At 48.6% G+C, this 21699-nt stretch overlaps 1 protein-coding gene across 1 annotated transcript; it reads right to left on the bottom strand.

The window, feature by feature from the left end:
• Positions 1 to 6198: 6198 nt before the first annotated feature.
• LOC119543125 (keratin, type II cuticular Hb5-like) lies at positions 6199 to 20848 on the bottom strand. Its single transcript, XM_037847813.1, has 9 exons — positions 20417 to 20848; positions 17512 to 17720; positions 15508 to 15568; positions 14504 to 14599; positions 13707 to 13871; positions 13334 to 13459; positions 9903 to 10123; positions 7663 to 7694; positions 6199 to 6952 (listed from the first exon to the last, which is right to left on the bottom strand). The coding sequence occupies exons 1-9, from the start codon at positions 20846 to 20848 to the stop codon at positions 6798 to 6800; spliced, it is 1497 nt and encodes a 498-aa protein (XP_037703741.1). The 3' UTR covers positions 6199 to 6797.
• Positions 20849 to 21699: the final 851 nt, after the last annotated feature.

Below are 21699 nucleotides of genomic sequence, written 5' to 3' on the forward strand. Positions count from 1 at the left end.
GTGCTTGCTTCTCGAACCTCCCATTCGTGCTTTCAGAGGGAAAGACCCCCGGCCCACGATCCTCTACCTTCTCACTTTAGGGAGTTGTGTCCTAGTTCTCCTTTTGGTCATTCCCAGATTTGTGCTTAACTCCAACTTAACTCACACACACACGCACACACACACATCGCCCTCCCACTACCCAGTGTCTGGAACTCTGAGCATCTCCTCTATTCTTATGACTCCTGGCCAGGAGTGTCAATGGGTATGCTGGGAGCCTGGATCAGGCAGGAAGTTCCTTGGGGGTGGGAAGTGTCTCATCCTCAATGTGTCCCTCCGATAAATTCTCAGTGGCCAGTTTGTATTATTTCCCAAGCCCTCTGGGACACCACCGGTCACCCAGGGTGGACAGACTTCATGGAAGCTTGGCCTTCCCCTGGGACAGGGAATAAGACCAACCATCTAGCCAGGTCTCCCACAACCTGAGAATCAGAGAGAAACTCCCTCCCCTGTAAACTCCTTTCTCCTGGCTGAGAAGGGTTATCTCTGCAGGAAGCACTTGCCCGTTTATACCATATGTTTTGCTTGTCTCCATGACTGACTTCCTTCTTCTGGATGACCTGTTCCAGCTCAACTCCTGATGTGACCTCCCTGTCCAGAGGTCCTTTATGGTGGGGAATCCTTTGGCTTACAGGCCCCTGGTTAAGGGACTTCAGACAAGTCTTGCTATTCAATGCACCTTACATTTTCTTACATTTCAAAGAAAACTTATGGAAGCCACGGCTGCTCCTGCGGCAGGGTGCAGGAGGGCTCTGGCCAATGCAAAGCTGGTGGGATGGAGAAGGTTTGGCCACTTCTGGGTCTCCCCCTTGGTTATGACTGTCTGTGGGTGCCTTGCCTTCTGGGTTGTCTCAATCTGTGTTTCAATAAATGCTGCTGCAGTGCAAGAGTTTGTGATCTTGTGAACTATGTCTCCATGGCCTCCAACACATCTCCAGTCAGCCAATCCCAGCCAGCCCCATGCAATGTTTTCCCAGCCTCCCCCTTCTTGTGATGCCACCTCTTCTTGTCCACTTCCATGGCCTGACTCCAGCTCAGCCTTCCCAAGTCCCCTCAGACCTCAACCACAGCCCAGCTCCCCACAATGACCTCTTTCTCCTCCATCCTGCTCCTTCAGACTCCAGCAGCCAGAACCTTGTCCCAGACTCGTTTCTCTCACTCCTTCCCACCTCAGCTCAAATCACTTCTTGGCATATGTTTGCTTCTTATGACAAATGCAGGTTCCCTCCATCTCCTCTTTCCTCACCTACTCCTCAGCCCTGTCTAACCTCTCCACCCAGCCCCCATCCTTCCAGACATGGTTTCCACCCTACAGAGACAAATCTACCCTCCGAGGCTACCAGGACCACCCTCTCCCGTTCCATGTGGACACATGGGTCACCCCATGCCCCTCCTCCCATCAGCCTTTGCTCAGTGCTCACCTCAGCTCTCCTTACCTATACCCCACCACACACGCACATGTGCACACACACACATCGCCCTCCCACTACCCCAGTATCTGGAGCTCTGAGCATCTCCTCTGTTCTTGTGACTCCTGGCCAGAAGTGTCAATGGGTATGCTGGGAGCCTGGATCAGGCAGGAAGTTCCTTGGGGGTGGGAAGTGTCTCATCCTCAATGTGTCCCTCCGATAAGACCGGGATGGGACTCAAGTCATGTCAGGCCATGGGTTGTGTCAGATGAACTCAGCAGCTTGCAAAGCAGTAAGTGTAAGCATCCAGTGCTCTCAGACTCACCTCCACTTCTTCATTAGCAGAACAAATTGGCTGTCCCTCTCGCGAAACTGCCCTGTCTTGCAGCTGCCTTCCCCCAAAGAAGAAAAGGCACTGTGTGCTCTGATGAATCCTCACTGCAGGCCCAGAGGGTGGCAATCCCCCTGGAGGCTGAGGGCCAGTTCGGAACCCTCAGGTGCTATTCTGCTTGAGGTCTGCTGGCTGACTCCAGGCAGACTTCTTCCAGGTCTCTTGCCTGCCCCACTACTTTCTCCCACCTCTCTGGGGCTTGACAGCATGACCCTTACCACAACAGACTAACTTTCAATTTAAGGCACATCATTCATGCCCAGGAAATGTTACATCTCAGGGGCTTAAAAGTTAGGCGACCAAAAGTTGAGCCCCAACTCTGCCAAGTCTCAGAGAGACTTCAGAGAAGTCATTTCCGTGCTTTTGGCATCATACTGGGGATCTGGGAAATGGTGGTTGAACCAGATTATCTCTAAAGCTTTTCTCAGCTGTGCCCCCTCCTGTGGTTCTAGGATGCCAGAGTGAGTCTGTGTCAATGGAAAACCACTCGATGAGGGCCAAACATGGTGAACATTTCAAATGTGACATCTGAAAAACAGGAGGCCATGTGTTGAAAAGTCAAGCAACCAAGAATGAAAGATTTAAATAAGCTTTTTAATAAGTTCCCACTCTTTGTGAGCAAAGACGGTCAACCAACCCCCCCAGCCAGAGTTGCCGCTTGCTTATGATGACAACCCTGCCCCAGCCCTCCTTGACACCAAGAGCGAAAATCTAGAGCGAGCTCTTCTGGTTCAAAGATCCTGGGGCTCCCACAGCCCTCTCCTGATAAAAGAGCTACTCCTTGTGTAGAGAAGAGTGTACCATCCAAGAGTAACTGTGGTTGGAGTTTTATTGGAGAAACAACTTAAAAGGAGACGTCAGTTAATCTGAAATCAAGAGATGAAGACAAAGCCAGCAGAGCAACCACCCAAACACAGAGTGGGTCCATGTGGGTGATTCCACACCTCTTTCCTGGGCTCTCTTTTCCTTTGAAAACCTCACAAACATCACAAACTGTGGTAGTTTGAAGTTGTATGTACCCCAGAAAAGGCCATCTTCTTTTAATCTGTTCCCGTGGGTGTAGACCTGTTGTAGGCGGAATCTTTTGATTAGGTTATTTCAATTGAAATGTGACCCACCTGATTCAAGGTGGGTCTTAATCCCCTTGCTGGAGTCTTTAATATGAGGATAAAACACATACAGAATCTAAGAGATTAAATAAGAGAAGCTCACAGAAAAAGCCCCAGAGAAGCCGAGAGGAAGTCACTAAAGCCAGAAGCTGGAACCAATGAAACCCAGGAGAGAAGGACCAGCAGATGCTGCCACGTGCCCTGCTATCTGACAGAGGGGCACAAGCTCGCTGGCAACAGCTCTTCAGAGAAGGTATCATCCTGTTGATGCCTTAATTGGGACATTTTCATGGCCTCAGAACTGTAAATGTCTAAGCTAATAAATCCCCACTGTTAAAAGCTAATCCATTTCTGGTATATTGCATTTTGACAGCTTTAGCAAACCAAAACCACAAACCAAGCTAAGACCTTCATTAGAGAAAATTAAAGCTGCTGTCTCTATTCTACTCTGACTTAAATATTCAACAACACCACCACCACCCCCAAAAATACACACACACAAATTCTCCAAGGGATTAGAAAATATGAATTAGAGTTCTTTTAAAAAGCAGATAATCTTGGGCTTCGTGGTCTTTTCCTTTCCTCTCTGAGACCGCTGGCACACCTCTCCCAAGTCTCAAATATCCCCTGCTTCGCACCATCCTCACCAACTCTGCCTCTGGCACGCAGCCTTTTCCTGGCCCCAGTGTCTCTAGCTGCTCCCTTTGGGACCTCAGGAATTACAAATTTTTGCTATTATCCACCCGAGCCACGCGTAGTAAGAAAAAGAAACCAACCAGTTTCCTGAGTGCTAAAACAAACACCACGCAACGGGTTGGCTTAACAACAGGAGTCTATTGGCCCACGGTTTCAGGCCAGAGGCTTGCTTCCTCCCAGGGTCTGGCTGGCCGGCAGTCTTTGAGGTTCCTTGGCTTTTCCATCACATGGCAAAGCACGGGGCAGCATCTTCTTTCTCTTCCATCGACTTCTAGCTTCTGGCCACTCTCCATGGCTTCTCTCTGTGGCCTTCTAGATAAGGCCTCCAGTAATAGGATCTGATTGAGTTGGGCCACACCTTAACTGAAGAAACCTCATCAAAGTAATGGGTCCACAACCACAGGAATGGATTAGGATTAAGAACATGGTTTTCCTGGAGTACATAATTCCAAACCACCACAGCCACATTACCAAGAACAGTACATAATGTGTTCCATATGGAAATGGAAGTGGTCTCTTGGAAGTACCTTTTGTCTGGATTAGCCACACCACGGCGAACCTCTGGAAACGTGAATCGTAGAGGTGACCGTCCTAAGCTTTCCATTCACTGCATAGTAGAGCAACTAGACTATCTGCACTGAGCGCACTCTCTTTGGGTGGGGGGACTGGCCAGGAAGCAGCAGCAGTGGGGAGAGGCTTAGTCCACGAGTGCATCACACCACTTTCCTGCCCTCCCCGACCCTTGTGCCCCCTGGAAATCCCTGCCCATTTCTGCCCTGTTCAAAACCAGAGGGGGTCCCCCAATGTGCCCACCACTGTTCCCATGGTGTTAGTGGACACTGAGCGTGAGAGGCGGGTTCCCAGGGATGGGTGGCGGTGGGCAGCACTCATAGTTGAGCGCCTGCATTGGAAAGCACCTGTGGGGCAACTATGTAAATACACTCTCCCCACCCCCACCCCCACCATCAAAAGGGAGGTGCCAACCCTCCCCCAGTTCGCGTTCCCCACCCAGGGCAGCGAGCACCCCTCGGGACTCCTTTTCCTCTTCAGAGCCATGCGGTGGCGCTTTTCGCCTGAATTTACCACTGCTCAAACTTGGTGGGATTCAGATGGTGAAATGCTGGGACTGTCCCCCTGTGGGACCGGGGGAGCCCTCCAGCTCTAAGAAAGACCTTGGTTGGTGGCAGGCCAGGGCATGCCCTGAGAGGGTGGCCCTGGGGACACAGTCTGCGGGCATCAGAAGGATGATATTTGCCTGGGAGAACTGGGCAAAGGTTTTTCTATGTCTTGAGATCAAATATGTATTTTCATGACAAAATGTTCTCTATGCAATCAAGTATTTTTTTTCTAATCTTAAGAAAAAAAAGTTTCCATATATTACAAGGTGGGAAAAATAGGTTCTTCCTGTACTAACAAATGAAAGAGAGTTGTCCTCTCCCCAGCTCATCACACAAAGGAAGGGACACCCTTGCCTTGGAGGGGACTCTGAGCAGACTTCCCAGGTGGGACTTCCCTAGGTGAGGATTTCTTGGGGGCTGTCAAGCCAGGAATAGGCCAGAGACCGAGTCCACCTATCCACTGCCTCTGTCCAGGCTGTGGGGTAAATGTCCTCCAACCCAAGGTCTGGCTTTCATTCTGGGCTCCCACACAGGAGCCTGTATGAACCGCCCCATAATAAGATCTGCAGGGGATGGTGGGCTCCTGTCCAGGATCCTTGGAGAGCAGAGGCAGTGGGGAGATGTACCTCTAAATGCCTCCAGGGGGCCCTGTATGTCTCCTTCCAGCTCTTATCTCCAAATGCAAACCACCAGTAAAGTAGATGAGTGAGCACCTCTCCCCCAGGGGCAACTAAAGGCACTGATGAGCCAGGATGTTTGGCCGGAAGGAACAACCGGCAAGGAGGCAGAAAAGCAGATGAACTCAGCTTTCCCTAGACCTGAGTTTGGATCCCGGACTGGCTGTGTGACCTTAGGAAAGTTATTTAACATCTTTGATCCTTAATCTCCTGTTCCGTGTGATGAGGGTGATAGTTCTGTTGCTGTGAGGTGAGGATGGAATGCACATAATCTGTTCCAGACACTTAGCGGGTGCTTAGGGAACACAGCTTCCCCACTCCTCAACTTTTCTACCTTTGCTTCACCCAGGTGTTTGCTGGCCAGACTGTAGCTCTGACCTTTCCGGAAAGTCAAGGGAAAAATGCAAAGGGGCACCTGATCCAGTGAGTATTAAGGGAGAGTCACCTCCACGGCCAGAATTATACAGCCTTCCCATTCCTTCTGCCCACATAAATCAGCAGTTCTCAAACCTCAGTTATAGGAACTACCTGGGAGCTTATCAAAATGCAGACTCCTAGGTTCTTCCCTAGAACTTTTGACTCATTGCAGACAGATCCCAGGATCTGCCTATTTAACCAGGGCCCGGCTGTGATCCCCTTGCAGGTGGCGGTCCGTGGAACCTCACTTTGAGAAACAAGCATAACAATTGGGGTGTTAGGTGGGTTGGGAAGACAATGAAGGAGGCCAGCGCAAACTTGATTACAAGAAAGAAAGCCTTTGCCATTGATGTTTAATCCAGTGCACCCAAAGGGAGAAGGAGCATGGCAGGAAGCATCCAAATACAATAAAATTACAAACAACCAAAAATAAAAATACTCAGTAGATTAGGGCCAGTAAATGTTTCAATTCTGACGTGTGAAAGTTTGGGGGGCACTGTGGGAATATACAGTCCCTCAGACCAAGCAAGGGGCCTCCCCAGAGTCCCAGTCCCACTTCCCCCACTGCCCCCCTCCATGCCTCAGATGCAGAAGGAGAGGCTCCCTTCATGGCACCCCCTCTACCCACTCCCTTCCCAGAGGGCCTGGCACAAGTGGGTACTTAATCATTGTCTGCTACACTAAAGCTAATGAGGGAAGAAAATGACTAGTTCGATACAAAAAGCTTTTGCATTCTTTTTCCTGGACCATGGGGAGGGGCAGGTTCAATGCAGGTGTCAGTAAATCCCAACCCAGGAAACTGGAAAATCGGGTCTGAACTCCCTACAAGGAGAACTACTAAACTGACATTTGGGCCTCATAGAGAAAAGATTTCCCCCTCCAACCTCCCCGTCCCACTCCCCACTCCCATCAGACCCGAACTATGCAGAATCCCACCCCCTCTATGCAAACCGCACCGATCTCGCGCTGGAGCAGCCCCCCACAACTGAGGGGGAGCAGAGGACGCCGCTGCGGGTGGCCGCGCCCCCCAGGCCACCGCGTGAGGTGGCGGAAGCCAGGTCCCCGCAGACCACGCCACCCTGGGAACGGCTCACACCTGTGGGCAGAAACACCGGGTCAGTCATGGTGTGACTCAGAATATTTTAGATGCAGGGATTAATTCTCTTCACCCTGGGAGGGACCAGAGACATGAATCCTTTAAAATTACAGATAAGCCTAAACTCACGGCCATCTGTTTCTTGAGGGAGTGTAGTTAGCAAATTGGACACCTAACTTCTTGGCCCAGGTTGGTGTTGAGATGTGTTTGTACAATCGGCAAAAATTGATGAGGGATTACAGTAGAGGAATCAGCTGGAAATAGAGTGGCTAGAAAGGTGAGGGGAACAGATAGATCAGAAGCAGATACCTAGCCCAGGGGCTGTGTGCATACTGGATTATTAAAGGTAAAGATTCAAGAGTTTCCTGCAGTGGCCCCAAATGATCAGAACACAAATCCAGAATTTCTTCATCTTAAATCATGGTACCATTTGAAGAGTATTGTGTGTGTGCCTGGAAGCTTCAGGCTCTTTTTACAGAACCAAATAGAGGGTTAGAATCTGCTGCCCTCACTAGCTTAGGCTTCAAGGATGCCCCAGTATTTGGGGCCAAGTATTTGGGGCCATCCATTTGTCCAGGTCCCAGAGAGCTGCACCTCCAGTCTCCCTCCCCTGGGACAGAGGCTCAGTCACCAGTCAGATGCAACCTCATACTAGACTAACGACCCCTAGGAGAGTCGTGCACCCCACCCCAGGCACACACCCAACTTACAGATGTTGACTGAGCCCACGCCTTCACATAACCTGCAGGGGAGAGGGGAGAATGAGGGGTTAGTGCAGAGTTCTGCTTTTGCAGCAAAGCCTATTCTTCCCCACCCTGAAAGAGAGGAAAGGAGAGGAGCTGAGGGGAAGGCATGCAGCCCTCCTGCTGCAGACAGCCTCTCTGTTGGCACTCCTCGCTGGCCTCCCAAAAGGACAGGAGCCCATTGGCCTGCAGGATCCAAAAGGCCACATTATGCCTTGTTTGCTTCTCAGCCATGAAGACTTGATGGACTAAAAGGTAGGGATGAGGGGGTCATCCTCCTTGTCCCTTGGCTGGAAATCCCAGCAAAGCCAAAGAATAGGTGATGGGAGCAGCTACTGCCTAGCTAGACACCTGTGGGTGGGAAAAAGCTTGGGTGTCATCCAAACTGACTCATTTTCAGCCCATGATTTTAAATGCTGCCTCAGACATCCACCAGATTTCATTAAAGGCAGGGGGAGGTTGGAGAGTAGAGTGGTTAAGACCTGGACCCTGGAGCCAGACTACTGGGCTATACCTGGCTGTGTCACACACTTACCCTTTCTGTGCCTCTGTGTCTTCAGTCATTAAATAGGGAAAATCATGCCTGCCTTATAGTATTGTTGTAAGGTTTAATTGAGCTCTGCATGTAAAATGCCTAAACTAGACTAGCACATGCAACTAAGTCCATTCTTGTGTGTACTATTAACTTGTAAATATCTCACTAATAATGAGACATTTGTACCTCTAAAGAGGGTTTTTCATACATGCTCCCTTCTCCCTCACACCTGCCTGCACTTTCTATTCTACCTCTCCCCCTTTTCAATCCATCCACTTCAAATCTTTTTCTCCAGGAAAGCTCAACTCTGATTTATTCTGCTCGACTCAGAACACGTCTTTACACCACAGTTTTTCAATGCATAATGGAAGGAGATTGCTTGCCTGCCATGGGGATCTGACTTTTGCCTTGGAACTATGCCCCTCCAGAGGATTCCAGCCAATTCCCTTCTGGGAGTCTGCAGAACCAAAATGCTGGCAGTGGCCACTCTAAGCTGAATGGCTGTGGCTGCTTTTGTTTTCTCATTTTCTGTATTTTCTGCAATGTGCATGACTGTGTAATCAAATTAAACATTTTAAATGCCAAGAGGAAGAAGTCTATTAAAAAGATCAAAGACCAATAACAGAAAAGGTGCCATAAAATATAGAAACCTTTTAAAATCTTGGGGACAGTGGGTCATTTGCTTTATGATTGAGTCATTAATACATTAATTAGATGATCACAGTAAAAATAAAAATCACAGTACAAATGCCAAGGGACTCAGGAAATGATGGTGAGTGAGTCAGGGCTTAAGGGTCCAAAGGGGAAGATAGAGCTGGGATTTGAACCCATACGATCTGACTCAGAGACCGCTCTTAACCTCTAGTCTCCTGCCCAGTACAGCCTGCTGCCCTCTGACCGGAATCTGCCAAGAGAAACAATGACGTGTGGATGCCCAGGCTGGAGGCCCATCACTCCACTCAGGTGTGAAGCCACATTGCTCCTTTGCACACTGACTTCACCTGCCCCTGACTCTTGACTCGAACATTCCCCAGGACCTGAAGGGTCCTGTCCCTTTCCCAACCCCTCATCTTTTCTGTCCCTTTTTCCAAGACACCTCCCAGCAGCATCAGTCTCCCTGCCCTCTGTCCTCAGAGTCCTTGTTGGGACACAGCCCAGTCACCTGGAGGAATTACTTATGTCTGCCCCTGTCTTCCCATGGCCAGCATGAACCCTGGGCTGCTCACTTCTACTCCCTGGTCCTGAACGCCAAGCTCCCTAGGTTGCTGGAATTCTTGTCTGTGCATCCCAAATCAAACGGCCTTTGACCAAATGTCTCAATAATTCAGGCATGATTGTAGAAATATGCTTTTGGCTAACAGGGTAAAGGGGTTGCCTTGGAATGAGCTTTAGGTATAGCCCAAGAGGACAGGGTGTGAGAGAAAAGAGCCCAGAAGTGCCAACAGCAGACTGGTTTCATCTCGGCTTAGCTACTGACCAGCAGTGATCTTGGGCAAGCCCCTTCCTCTTTCGGGGAAGGTTCCCCATCTGTTAAATGGGGAAATGGTTGGACTCGATGATCTCCAGAGTCTTCTCCAGTTAGAAAATTCTCTGCCTGGAGGATAACGGTGCAGTGAGGCACTATTCCAGCCCTGAATGGGGGTGTGGAGTGACCCTGGAGCCCTGTCCTCACCTGCTCTCCTCGCCCTCCAGCAGGCGCCTGTAGGTGGCGATCTCGATGTCCAGCCCCAGCTTGGAGTTCATCACCTCCTGGTACTCCTTGAGCAGGCAGGCCATGTCCTGCTTGGCCTTCTGCAGGGCGGCCTCCAGCTCTGCCAGCTTGCAGCGGGCGTCGCTGAGGGCCGCCTCGCCCTGCTGCTCCGCATCGGCCACCGCGGCTTCCAGCTTGCAGCGCTGTGGGGAAGGGGCTTGACTAGGGTGCAGCCAGTGGGGACTTGGTCATCCTATTTTGCTTCCCTTCAGAAGGGTCCGTTTTTGAACTTAACACTTTTTTTTTTAAAGAATTGCCATCGGTGGGAAATTAAGCAGAGAAATAATAGTTCATTTGGAGCTTTTTTCCCTTCATTTTTATACCATAAAATGCAAATCCATGGTGAGCAGCTCAAGGGGAAATGTGAGCCAATGGAACAGGAATGATAATAATTAGCAATATTACCTTACATTCTTATATTGTTATCATATCTGACCTTCAGAAGTTACAAGTGAACTTGTCAGAACAGGTATAATTATTACCATCGTGTAGAGGAAGAAATTGGGGCTCAACAAGGCTGTGATCTGCCTTAGGCTGCACAATTAATTAGCTCCAAGGCCAGGTTTTCAGAGACCATTGTATGGGGTCTCTTTCTTTTCATAATTTTTATTGTGGTAAAATATACATAGCTTAAAATGTACCTTTTTAACCATTTTTAAGTCTACAGTTGAAGGACATTAAGTACATACACAATGTTGTGTAACCATTATCAATATTTGCAAGATTTTTCGTCATCCCAAATGGAAACTCTGTACCCATTAGGCAATAACTCTTCATTCCCTCCATCCTCAACCCCTGGTAACCTCTATTCTACTTTCTGTCTCTATGAATTTACCTATTCTAAATATCACATATAAGTGGAATTTTACAATATTTGTCCTTTTGTGTCCAGCTCCTTTCACTTCGCATAATATTTTCAATATTCATCCATGTTGTAGCATGTATCAGAACTTCATTCCTTTTTATGGTTGAGTAATATTCCATTGTGTGCATATACCACGTTTTGGTTATCCATTCATCTGTTAGTGACACCTGAGTTCCCACCTTTTGGCTATTGTGAATAATGTTGCTGTGACCGTTGGTGAACAAGCATCTGTTTGAGGCCCTGCTTTCAATTCCTTGCGGGTATATACCTAGGATTGGAATTGCTGTGTCATGTGATAATTCTATTTTTAACTTTTTGAGGAACTGCCAAACTGTTTCCCACAGCGGCTGCACCATTTTACATTCCCACCAGCAAAGCATAAGAGTTCCAATTTCTCCACATCTCGCCAACACTTGTTTTTTCATTTTTTTTTTTTTTTAATTTAGTAGCCATCATAGTGGATGATCCACAGGGACAAAGAATTTCCCATTTACAACAACTCCCAATATACTAACTATAGCTCTTCCCTTTTGTCCCCTCTTAAGAAAGCATAACAGGATGCAGGTGAGTTAGAGTGATGTTATTATAGTGATAACTTTGAGTCTTTTCTAATTTCACTCTTGAAAAGTAAAACATTCCCATATTTCTATACTTCAGTTATTAATAGTAACAAATTACTTGTGATACATCTTACATGGTAGTTGAGAACAGCCACCCAGAAGGGAGCAGACAGAAATTGGACCAGATAATCTGGGAACTTGGTATTATGATAGAGAGAGCTTCACAAATCAGTGGGGAAAAAATGGATTACACAGTAAATGTCTCACTATACAGAGAAACCTTAAATTAGAACCCTGCTCACTATATATACAAAAAAAACTCAGATGGATTAAAGCTCTTCACGTGAGAGGTAAAACTACAAAATTATAGAGAACAAAAATACAAGAGGGTCCCGCTATGATCTCAAAACTTACAAAGTTTTGCCTCCCATTTTCTATCCCATCCCCACCCTCCATCCCCAGCATTCAATCTCATCTATTAATATAAACATGTCCTTACAGTCATCTTTCATATGTATATTTGTATACATGGACTTTAAAATGTATTTATATGAAATTTTTAGTATTTTAAATTTACACCATGATATTCTGCCATAGATCTCATCCTGGTTCTAAAGTATAAACCATTAAGGAAGAACTGAGCATTTGGCCACCTCTAGATTAAAGATCCCTGCTTAAGGACATGAACCAGAGCAAGTAAACAAGGGATGGATTGAGAGAAAATTAATTGCAACCTGTATAACTGATAAAGGATCGTCATCTAGTCGGAATAGAAAAAGAAATACAGCAAGCCATCAAGGAAAAATACAGGAATACCAAGAGAAAAAAAATGGACAAATCATATGAAAAGGCTTTCTTAGAAAGGGAAATACAAATGACTAGTAAGTGTATAAGGAGAACTTCAATGTCACTAGGAACCAGAGAAGTGAAAATTAAAGTAGTAGCTAAATACCAGCTTATACCTATTTAGAGCCACAAAAATAAGACAGTCTGATAATAGCAAGTGCTGGAAACAGGAGTCCACACGTGCTGATAATGGGAGCATACTTAGTAAAAACGTAATGAAAGTAACTATATGCCTGCCTTCCATTCCTTGCTTTTAACTTCAAAACATCTCTCCCATTGGTGCACATGGAGACATGTATAAAAATGTTCATGATGCTCATGATGCAAATGATTGCAGTATCCAAATTGAGTGTCCATCAGTGGAGAATGGAGAGGAGAGTATGGTTTATGTGTGTTATAAAACCTACCCACAACAGTCAGGAATAATGAAACAGAAAACTTCTAGCACCATGAATGGATTTCAAAAACATAATGCCAACTGGCAAAGGTAAGAACCAGGATGAGATCTATGGCAGAATATCATGGCATAAATTTAAAATACTAAAAATTTTATATAAATACATTTCAAAGTCCATATATACAAATATACATACGAAAGATGACTGTAAGGACGTGTATATTAATAGATGAGATTGAGTGCTGGGGATGGAGAGTGGGGATGGGATTGAAAATGGGAGGCAAAGATTATTTTAAAATAACAAAAATGGACAGATGATGGCAGTGAGCCCTTTGTATGTAGTGGCATGTGGTCAGTTCAGGAATATGTACCTCCAGTCCATCAAGAGAGGTGTGGGGATTAAAAAAAAAAAAAAAAAATCACAGAAAGGGGAAGCAGAAGACAACTACTGCACTACCCCAGGTTGAGGTGTGTCTAGAGGGGTGAAATGGAAAAGGGAAATGGAAAAAAAAAATCAGAGAAGGTAGACCAGTCCTCTGCCTACAATATTTTGCGCATTGTGGTCCCTTAGATGCAGGGTGTTAAAATACAAGCCTCTCCAAAGACAATAGTGGCCCTGTAAGGTAAGCAGAAAGCAGAAAGCAAATAACAAGCAGCAAGTGCACCAAGCGTCCGTCCCCCTGACCTGCTGCTTGGCGTTCTCCACCTCAGCCGTCAGTCTCTGAATCAGACGGTTCAGCTCACTGAGCTCCTCCTTGGTTCTGTGAAGGTTCTCACCCTGCTGGGTTACTGTGGCCTTCATCTCCTCGCACTGCAGATCGGAAAACAAAGATGTGAAGGCAGCCAATGACGTGGCTCTGTGGGACTGAAGAATGTGGCTGATTGTAGAAAATCTGATTACCCCCAACTCATGTTGGCCAGTCCCACGTTCCCCTGCAGCAGTTCTAACTCCTTCCCCTGCCCTGCTGCAGCCCCTTGGGAGGTGCAGTTTCATCAGTCTCCCCACTGATCAGTGGGCCAGGCATGGATCCAAACATACCCCCAGCCCTCCAGTTCACCTTAGTCTGGTACCAGGACTCGGCCTCAGCCCGGCTGCGGCTGGCAATGTCGTCATACTGAGCCTTGATCTCAGCCACGACCGAGCCCATGTTCAGCTCCCGGCTGTTGTCCATCTTGACCACAACTGAAGTGTCTGAGATTTGAGACTGGAGGAGGCAGATTTCCTGTAGGAGAAAACAACCTCAGTTCCAAATCCCCCTCCTGTTCCTATCTCCACAGTAAACCAAAAATCGGTGCCAACGCTGAAACCTTAGGAAATAAACTATAAACCTACCATCAATTCAGAAAAATTCAAAAAGTGTAGCTTTAAGAGGAGAAGGCTGGGGAGATAACTATGGACCGTTACCTCCAGGCAGTGAGTAAAGGCAGAATTGAACCAGTGCCTGGGTCAGTGCAGAGAGACTTATATGCCTAAGGACAAACTGGATCACTCTCCCCTGGGGCCTGAAATATCCAGATCAGCTGTGTAAATGGAGTCAATTGGATGATGGCCAAATCAAGGGTCCCGGATTTTCTAATTGAGTTTTCACACGCCCTGAATTAATAAGTGCCAAACCTCCACTTCACGTGCTGTGTAGACAGGAAATTAATCGCGGTCTTCCAAGTTATTTTAAAGGAAAGGCACCACCCATTTCCATTTTGAAAGGAGGACCAAGCAAAGAAAATCTCCTCTGGTCACAGAGGGAAAGGCTGTTCAGGCCCTCGGAGACTAAGGAAGGACCACGCTCCTACCAAGGGACATGGGAAGTCCCTCCGCCTCCTGCCCACGTGCCCTTCTGGGATGGGAAGGACTTACCTCCTCATAGAGGGACTGCAGGAAGCCCATCTCCCCCCGCAGCGCCTCCGCGTTAGCCTCAAGGTCTGCCTTGCGCAGATAGGCACAGTCTATGTCCTGGTGGAGGGGGACAGGGAGAGGGCGGGTAATGGGATTACTTCGCTCGCCATGCCCCTGAGCCCCCCTCCACTCCCCACAGGGGGCCGAAGCCATCTCCTGGCCCCCTTCTCGGCCTCAGACCTGCCCCCTTGAAGTCTAAGCCAGACTTCCCGTCTCCACTTCCAGCCGCTCTGGGGGGCAGGGCCACCCACTGACATCACCTCCCATCTTATAAGCATCCGTGGGACCCGGCATTCCCACCTGGGGAAAGGACGATGAGAGACATCGGACCTCTCTGTAACTGGGGACCTTTCTGGAAAGCAAAGCCTAAGGACACAGCCCAGCAAGCTGCTGCCTCTGAGCCAAGCTGGCCCACGACCATGGTGGTCGACAGATCCAGGGGTGCACCCCACCATCCCCCACCACACCTCCAATGGCAGACTTTTCACCAGCCCTCTCTCCGCTCTGTGAGTACTCCAAATCAGGGCTGGTAAGCACATTCTTTATTAAAGAGCATTCGTATACACTTTCACTTCCCAGTAGCACTTTTCTTCTTTAGCTTGCTCATCACCTGCAGTTCCACTGAGCACAGGCCACAGCTCACAAAATCACTAGCAAGTTGAGAACCAACTACCCCTGACCTGGGATGACTGGAGGAGGCAAGGTCCACGTGAGAGGGAGACAGACTTCAAAGTGAACATTTCAGCTCATCGGCTGGTTTACAAAGAGCCAAACAGCAGCAGGATGAGGTTGTAAGAAGGCTCTGCCAGCACAGCCTGGGTTCCTGCACGGAGGCCTGATGGCTCTCACGGCCGAGCCAGCGGGCTGTCATCTGCCAGGGGACCCGATCGCCTGGCCACCGACAACCTGACCTATATGCACACAAGGCCCCGGCTCACGGCATCCAATGGCTTCGAGTCACTCACCTTCTTCAGCACCACAAATTCGTTCTCAGCCGTGGTCCTGAGGGCCACCTCTTCCTCATACCTGAGGAGACAGCACACAGGTGTAAGGCCCTGGAACTGAGAACCCTGGGCCGGCCAGCCAGAGCCCTAGCTCTTTAAAATTCCCTGGTTCTGCCCTTGAATTTCTGTGTCCAGTATCTGGTCCCAGCTTTGACTAAGGTAGCTGCAAAACCTGAGGCAATCTCTCTCTTTCTAAGCCCATTCGGCAGGTGAACTCACTGCCCTCCCCACTATGTGGGACATGACTCCCAGGGGTGTAAATCTCCCTGGCAACATGGGACATGACTCCCAGGGATGAGCCTGGACCTGGCATCGTGGGATTAAGAACATCTTTTTGACCAGAAGGGGGAAGAGAAATGAAACAAAATATACTTTCAGTGGCCGAGAGATTTCAAAAATGTTGAGAGGTCAATCTGGAGGCATTATATAGATATCCCTTTTTAGGTTTTAGTGTATTGGAATAGCTAGAAGGAAATACCTGAAACTGGTGAACTGCACCCCAGTAGCCTGGATTTTTGAAGACCATTCTATAACCATATAGCTTTCATGGTAGGGCTGTGTGATTGTGAAAACCTTGTGGCTTATACTCCCTTTATCTAGTGTATGGACAGATGAGTAGAAAAATGGGGACAAAAATTAAATGAAAAATAGGGTGGGGTGGGGGGATGGAATGCTTTGAGTGTTCTTTTTTACTTTTATTTTTATTCTTATTTTTTTTTGAAGTAAGGAAAATGTTCAAAAACTTGATTGGGGTGATGAATGCACAACTATATATGATGGTACTGTGAACAGTTGATTGCATACTGTGAATTATTGTACGGTATGTGAATATATCTCAATAAAACTGAATTTTTTAAAACTGGAAGTAAAAATTCACAATTTTAAATTAGATAAAATAAATTCGTTATTTAAAATTAAAAAAAGGAAAGCCTGAGGCAAGTCATGTAATCTACATCTTGGCTTAAATTGATGGAGTTGTGGGCAGGAAGTCAAAAAATAATGATGGAATAAATGAAAGGCCAGATGCTCCAAGGGTCCTTTCAGCTCTAAAATTGTATAAAAACATAAAGCTCTATGAAGCCACCCCTAAGATGTTCTGCTCCTCCTCCCCCAACATCCTGAGACTTGAATTCCTGGAAGCAACCCACAGGCCTGGAACATTGACCTTGTGCCCAGACTGCACAGGGGCATTTTCCGTAGCCCTCCTCCACCAGCCTGGACCCATTCATTCCTCCTGCCCTTGAGACCTTATCTTGGGAAAAGCACCGCCCAGCTGACAAGGAAGAGCTGAGTTCCCAGACTAAGGTTTGCACAATTTGTTAATTACGCGGCAATTTGGCCTGCTATAAACTCTAAGCTCTGTAATTACCGGCCCTCACACCCCCAGAGTGGGAAACAATTTAACTCCTGTAAACGGAGAATTGTTTGTGTATTTGCATCACCCCAAGTTAAGTGAAGAGCGTAGCTGGGTCCATCTGGATGGCAAAACCTGACCATCCAAGATAAGAATTCCAATAAGGGTTAGAATTATCAGGACTGATTTTTAATGTCAAAAATCAACCTTCACTCTGTCTGTATCTACAAGGTAAAGAAGAACAAATTAACAGTGACTCAGTGAGTTTTGGCTGAGTAATGGCCAAACTAAATAATTCAGGTTAAAATAAAAGATTCACATTGGCATTTGAATTGTGGAACTTGGCAGAACAAGAGCCTCATGCTTTTCTGCAGAGTAAATAAATGAAAAATCCAAGGTCTTTCATCAGATCCCTTAAAGGGTATCCGCCAGCTCAGTTCAAGCTGTCCGTTCCATGACCTTTCCCTTTCAACCCATCCTGGTGCTGGATGCTCTTCAGCCCAGTTGATCTAGTTACCCCTGGGTCATCTATTCCTTTCTCTCCATCCCTGGGCGGATCTGTGCCCTGGATGTGTATCCCTAGCCCAAACCCCCAGCCCTGTCATGCTCACTTCCTCCTGTAGCCCTCCAGGGCCTCCTGCACGTGGTTCAGCTCTGAGGCCAGCCTCCCGCTGTCGGCCTCCACGCACTCGGCCTCCCGCCTCAGCGTCTCGATGTAGCCATTGAACAGCGGCTCCAGGTTGCTCTCGCAGCACTTCCGGTTCTGGTAGAACTGCCACTTGGTCTCCAGCAGCTTGTTCTGCTGCTCCAGGAAGCGCACCTGCCACCCAGGGTCAGGGAAAGAGACTCAGAGGGAGCCTGGGGAAGTGGCTGGTTCCCCTGAGATCTCTCTGCCCTAGGGCATGGCCACTGGCCTGCCGCAGCTGGGACCTTCCCCAGGAGCCCTAATCATCTGGCAGAGTCTGAAAGTGCAGGTCACAACTGTTCCCCCACCGCCGCCCAGCCCATCTCCATCTCCCAGAAAGAGCATTTAATTCCCAGCAATGTGTTTATTCTGCACAGAATGAAAAAACATCTGATCCTGCAAAAATACCCTAGACTCTGTATAGTTGGCCAAATGACGACACCCCAAAGATGTCCACAGCCTAATCCCTGCAGCCTGTGAATAAGTTCGGTTACATGGCAAAAGAGGGAATACCTCAGAGGGAATTAGGGTATGGACCTAAACAGAGAGAGAGAGTATTCTGGGTTACACAGCTGGGTCCAATGTAATCACCTGGATCCTTAAAATCAGAACAGTGAGTGAGATGCTCAGAAGAATAAGGCAGAGGAAAGATTTGAAATATGAGGACTAGACCCACCCATCACCGGCAAGAAATGTAGGCAACCTCTAGAAGCTGCGAATTTCCCTGGCAGCCAGCCAACAAGGAAAAAGGAGCTACAGTCCTACAACCACATGGAACTCAATTCTGCTAAAAGCCTGAATGTCCCTGGAAACGGATTTTCCCTTGGAACCTCCAGAAAGAATTGCAGCCCTGGAAACACACTGATTTTGGCCTTGTGAAGAAATAAACGTATCTTGTTACTGAGCTACTAAATTTGTGGTGTTTTGTTACAACAGCAATTTTTAAATGAACACATCATACTCTCCATCACTCCAATCCTGGGGTCCTAGAGCAAAGGAGAGGGAACTCTGGACCAGCAGTTAGGTGACCTCCTGCTGGCCTAACTCTGCCACCAAACAGGTCCCTTTGCCTGAGCCTCAGTTATAAACAGAGAAGGTAGGATTAGATAAAAAATTGTACACTGGTGGTCTCCAAGACCCTATCTGTCCTACAGGTACATTTTATTTAGACTGCACACAGTTTTATAAAAATCTGAATTAGTTGCCCACCTTTAAAAACTTGATTATTCTAAAGCAATAACCTGGATTTATCAGACCTTGAAAAACCAGGAGATCTGGCCATGCCAGGCCCGAATCTGGAGATGAGTAGGATGAGCTTGGCTTCATCCACACAACCTGCCTGGCCCCCGTGGAAGTAACCAGCTTGAAACTACATGATTTCCTCTCAAGCCCTAACCTTCTGGGAGGTAGGAGCCTGGCACAAAGCAACTTTCAACTGCCTGTGCTTGTGGGCAAGGGAGACAAGCCCCGATTCTCTAAAAGGCATCTGCCTTGGCTTCACCACGCAGGCCCAGGTGGGGGTGGGCAGCCCTGGCTCACCTGCTCTGCTCTGCAGGCACGAGCCCACCACGTCAATGCAGTCTGCAGACCTGGAGCCCCTCCTGAAGGAAGGACCCTGGAGGGAGGTGGCCGGCTGTCATCAGCAACTCCCAGGGGAGGGGACAGCCAGCCTAGCACGGGCCTGTGAGTCTCTCTCTCCAGACCTGGAACTGACCCCTCCCAACAGAGGAGCAGCATAGATTGGTGATGTACAAAGGCTATATGCAAAGATCCCTCTAGAGTCTGCTCAGAGCCCTCACTGTGCTTCTGAGCAAATTAAGAAAAGGTGCCCCTCACCCCCAACATCAGAGCACAGGCTGACTTCCACTTCCCACCCCCTGCCCTCCTGGCTGGGAGTCCTTGTGCAGCAACTACCTGCATGACTCTAGGATCAGCTCTTTGTGCCAGTGGAAGGGATCAGTGGTTTGAACAGCCAATGCTACATTACGAAGAGTTGTACAGCAGGTTTGCTTGAAGTCATGCCTGTTTCTAATGCTGGTGTTTGAGAACAGAGCTCCCACCCATCACCCTGGTGCATGCCTCCTTACACAGTCCCATGGTGTAGACATGCACACCATTCAGCTCTCTAAGTTAGGCCTTTCCTCCCTTGAACTCCAGAGGCTGTCCTTGCCCAAAGATCAGATTGTGTGATCGCAGAGTGGGCATCATTATATCAAAGGCAACAGAACTATATAATCAACCAGAAAGAGGGCTCAAAAAGTGCAACATTAGAAAATCGCAATTTAAGTCTCTCCATGGACCACTCCTTAGATTTCTCAATGCCCTTCTTTAATCTATGTGAGTGTTGGGGACTGGTGTCTTGGGCAGAAGTCTTGGGAAGCCACAGCTTTTCTACAATGTCCCCACCAGGAAGGAGCAAGAAAGGAGCCTCTGGCCCCTCTTCTTCCTGGCTCCCCCACTCCCCATGCTGGAGGTGAGGGGCATCTCCTCTAAGAGGGAGGTCAGACATCTGTCTCAGCAGGGATGCCAGCCCCCACCCACACCTGCCTATTGCATAGTGGTTGATATCCAGAAGACAGAGGAACTAAGTGTTTGGACCCACAGATGGAGATTCAGCTCTCACTGAGCAGTAGAAATAGCAGCAGTAAACCCTTCTGTTGCATAAGCTGATTTCATATCCATTATTGCATTTGCTTCTCACAGCAGTGTGTACAGATGGAGATCCTGATATAGTGGGTTGCCAGGCAGGGACTATGAGAATGTGAACCCAGTCTGTGTTCCAGGTCCCTGCCCCCTCCTGCCACAGCCCAGGGAGCCCCCCACACACCCACCTTGTCGATGAAGGCGGCAAACTTGCTGTTGAGGCACTTGATCTGCTCCTTCTCCTGGTGCTTCACGCCCTGTGTATTGGGGTCGATCTCCAGGTTGAGGGGCGTGAGCAGGCTCTCGTTGACTGTCACGCTGGTGATGCAGGGAGCAGTGGGCCCACAAAGGCCCCCTGCCCGGTAGCCAAAGCTGCCCCCGCTGCACAGGGGCCGGCCGCAACTCACTGCAATCCGGGGGGACCCCACCGCACACAGGCTCAGGCTGCCGAAGCCTCCGAGGCGCCTGTAGCCCAGCCCCGCAGGTCCCCCAGGCCCCCCAGGACGGTAGGCCATGGCACTGACCCAGCTGTGAGCCCCAGGCTTGGGCATGATGGCAGAGCAGGAGCTGAAGTTCCCAACAGTGCAGCCAGGGCGGATGCGGTAGGAACGGCTTGCCATGCCTTGGCTCTGCAGTGAAGGCCTGGGGAGAACCAGCTAGGCTGAGAGCACGATGGACCCCGGGGCTTATCGCTCTCACCTTTTATCGGGCAGAGGACAGGCCTCCCGCCAACATAAAAGGCAGAAGAAAGTTATAAACACCATTTATGAGCATGGGAATCTCCCACTAGGTGGGCTGAGAGGAAAGCTGAAACTTGCCTCTTTTAATAAGCATATCAGGGAGACCCTGCATCCCAATAAACCTGTTCCCTGCCTCTTCAAACCCACAGGCCTGGGCATATCTACTAAGACCCTAACTCCCCTCCAGCCCTGGGAGTAGGCCAGGGGTCATTATCCCACATGGGCAAGTGGAGGCTTGGGCCAGCATGTTTCTGACACTCACTAAGGTCCCACCCAGCCCAGCCTTCAGGGTGACCCCACACGTCTGCCTAAGGCTCTTCCTGCCAGGCCAAGCACAGGTGGCACAAACTTTCTTAAGTCTTCCTTGTAATCGCTCTTAACTACTGGGGTTTGTCTTCCCCCCTGGGAGGCAGAAATCATGCTGTTTTTACCTTTAGACCTCCCATGGCCACTAGCACATATTGGGCCCTTGGGAAGCACTGGCTGAGTTGAATAAACTGGACCCGGAGGGGATGGCCAGTATCCAAGAGCTGCTTCTACTGTGTCCACAAATACCTATTGATCCTTCACGATGTGCCCAGCCCGGGAGCAGCCTGAGTCCAACAGGGGACGTCTTCATCTGACAGGTGAGGGCTGAGGTTCCACCAGAGACAGGCTCTAAGCCAGATGCTCAGGGGAGCCACGCAGGGGCTCAGAGTGTGCCCGTGAGAAACTGCAGTCTCACAGGGACA

This window comes from Choloepus didactylus, chromosome 8, assembly GCF_015220235.1.
Source record: "Choloepus didactylus isolate mChoDid1 chromosome 8, mChoDid1.pri, whole genome shotgun sequence".
In the NCBI taxonomy this organism is placed as follows: Eukaryota; Metazoa; Chordata; class Mammalia; order Pilosa; family Megalonychidae; genus Choloepus; species Choloepus didactylus.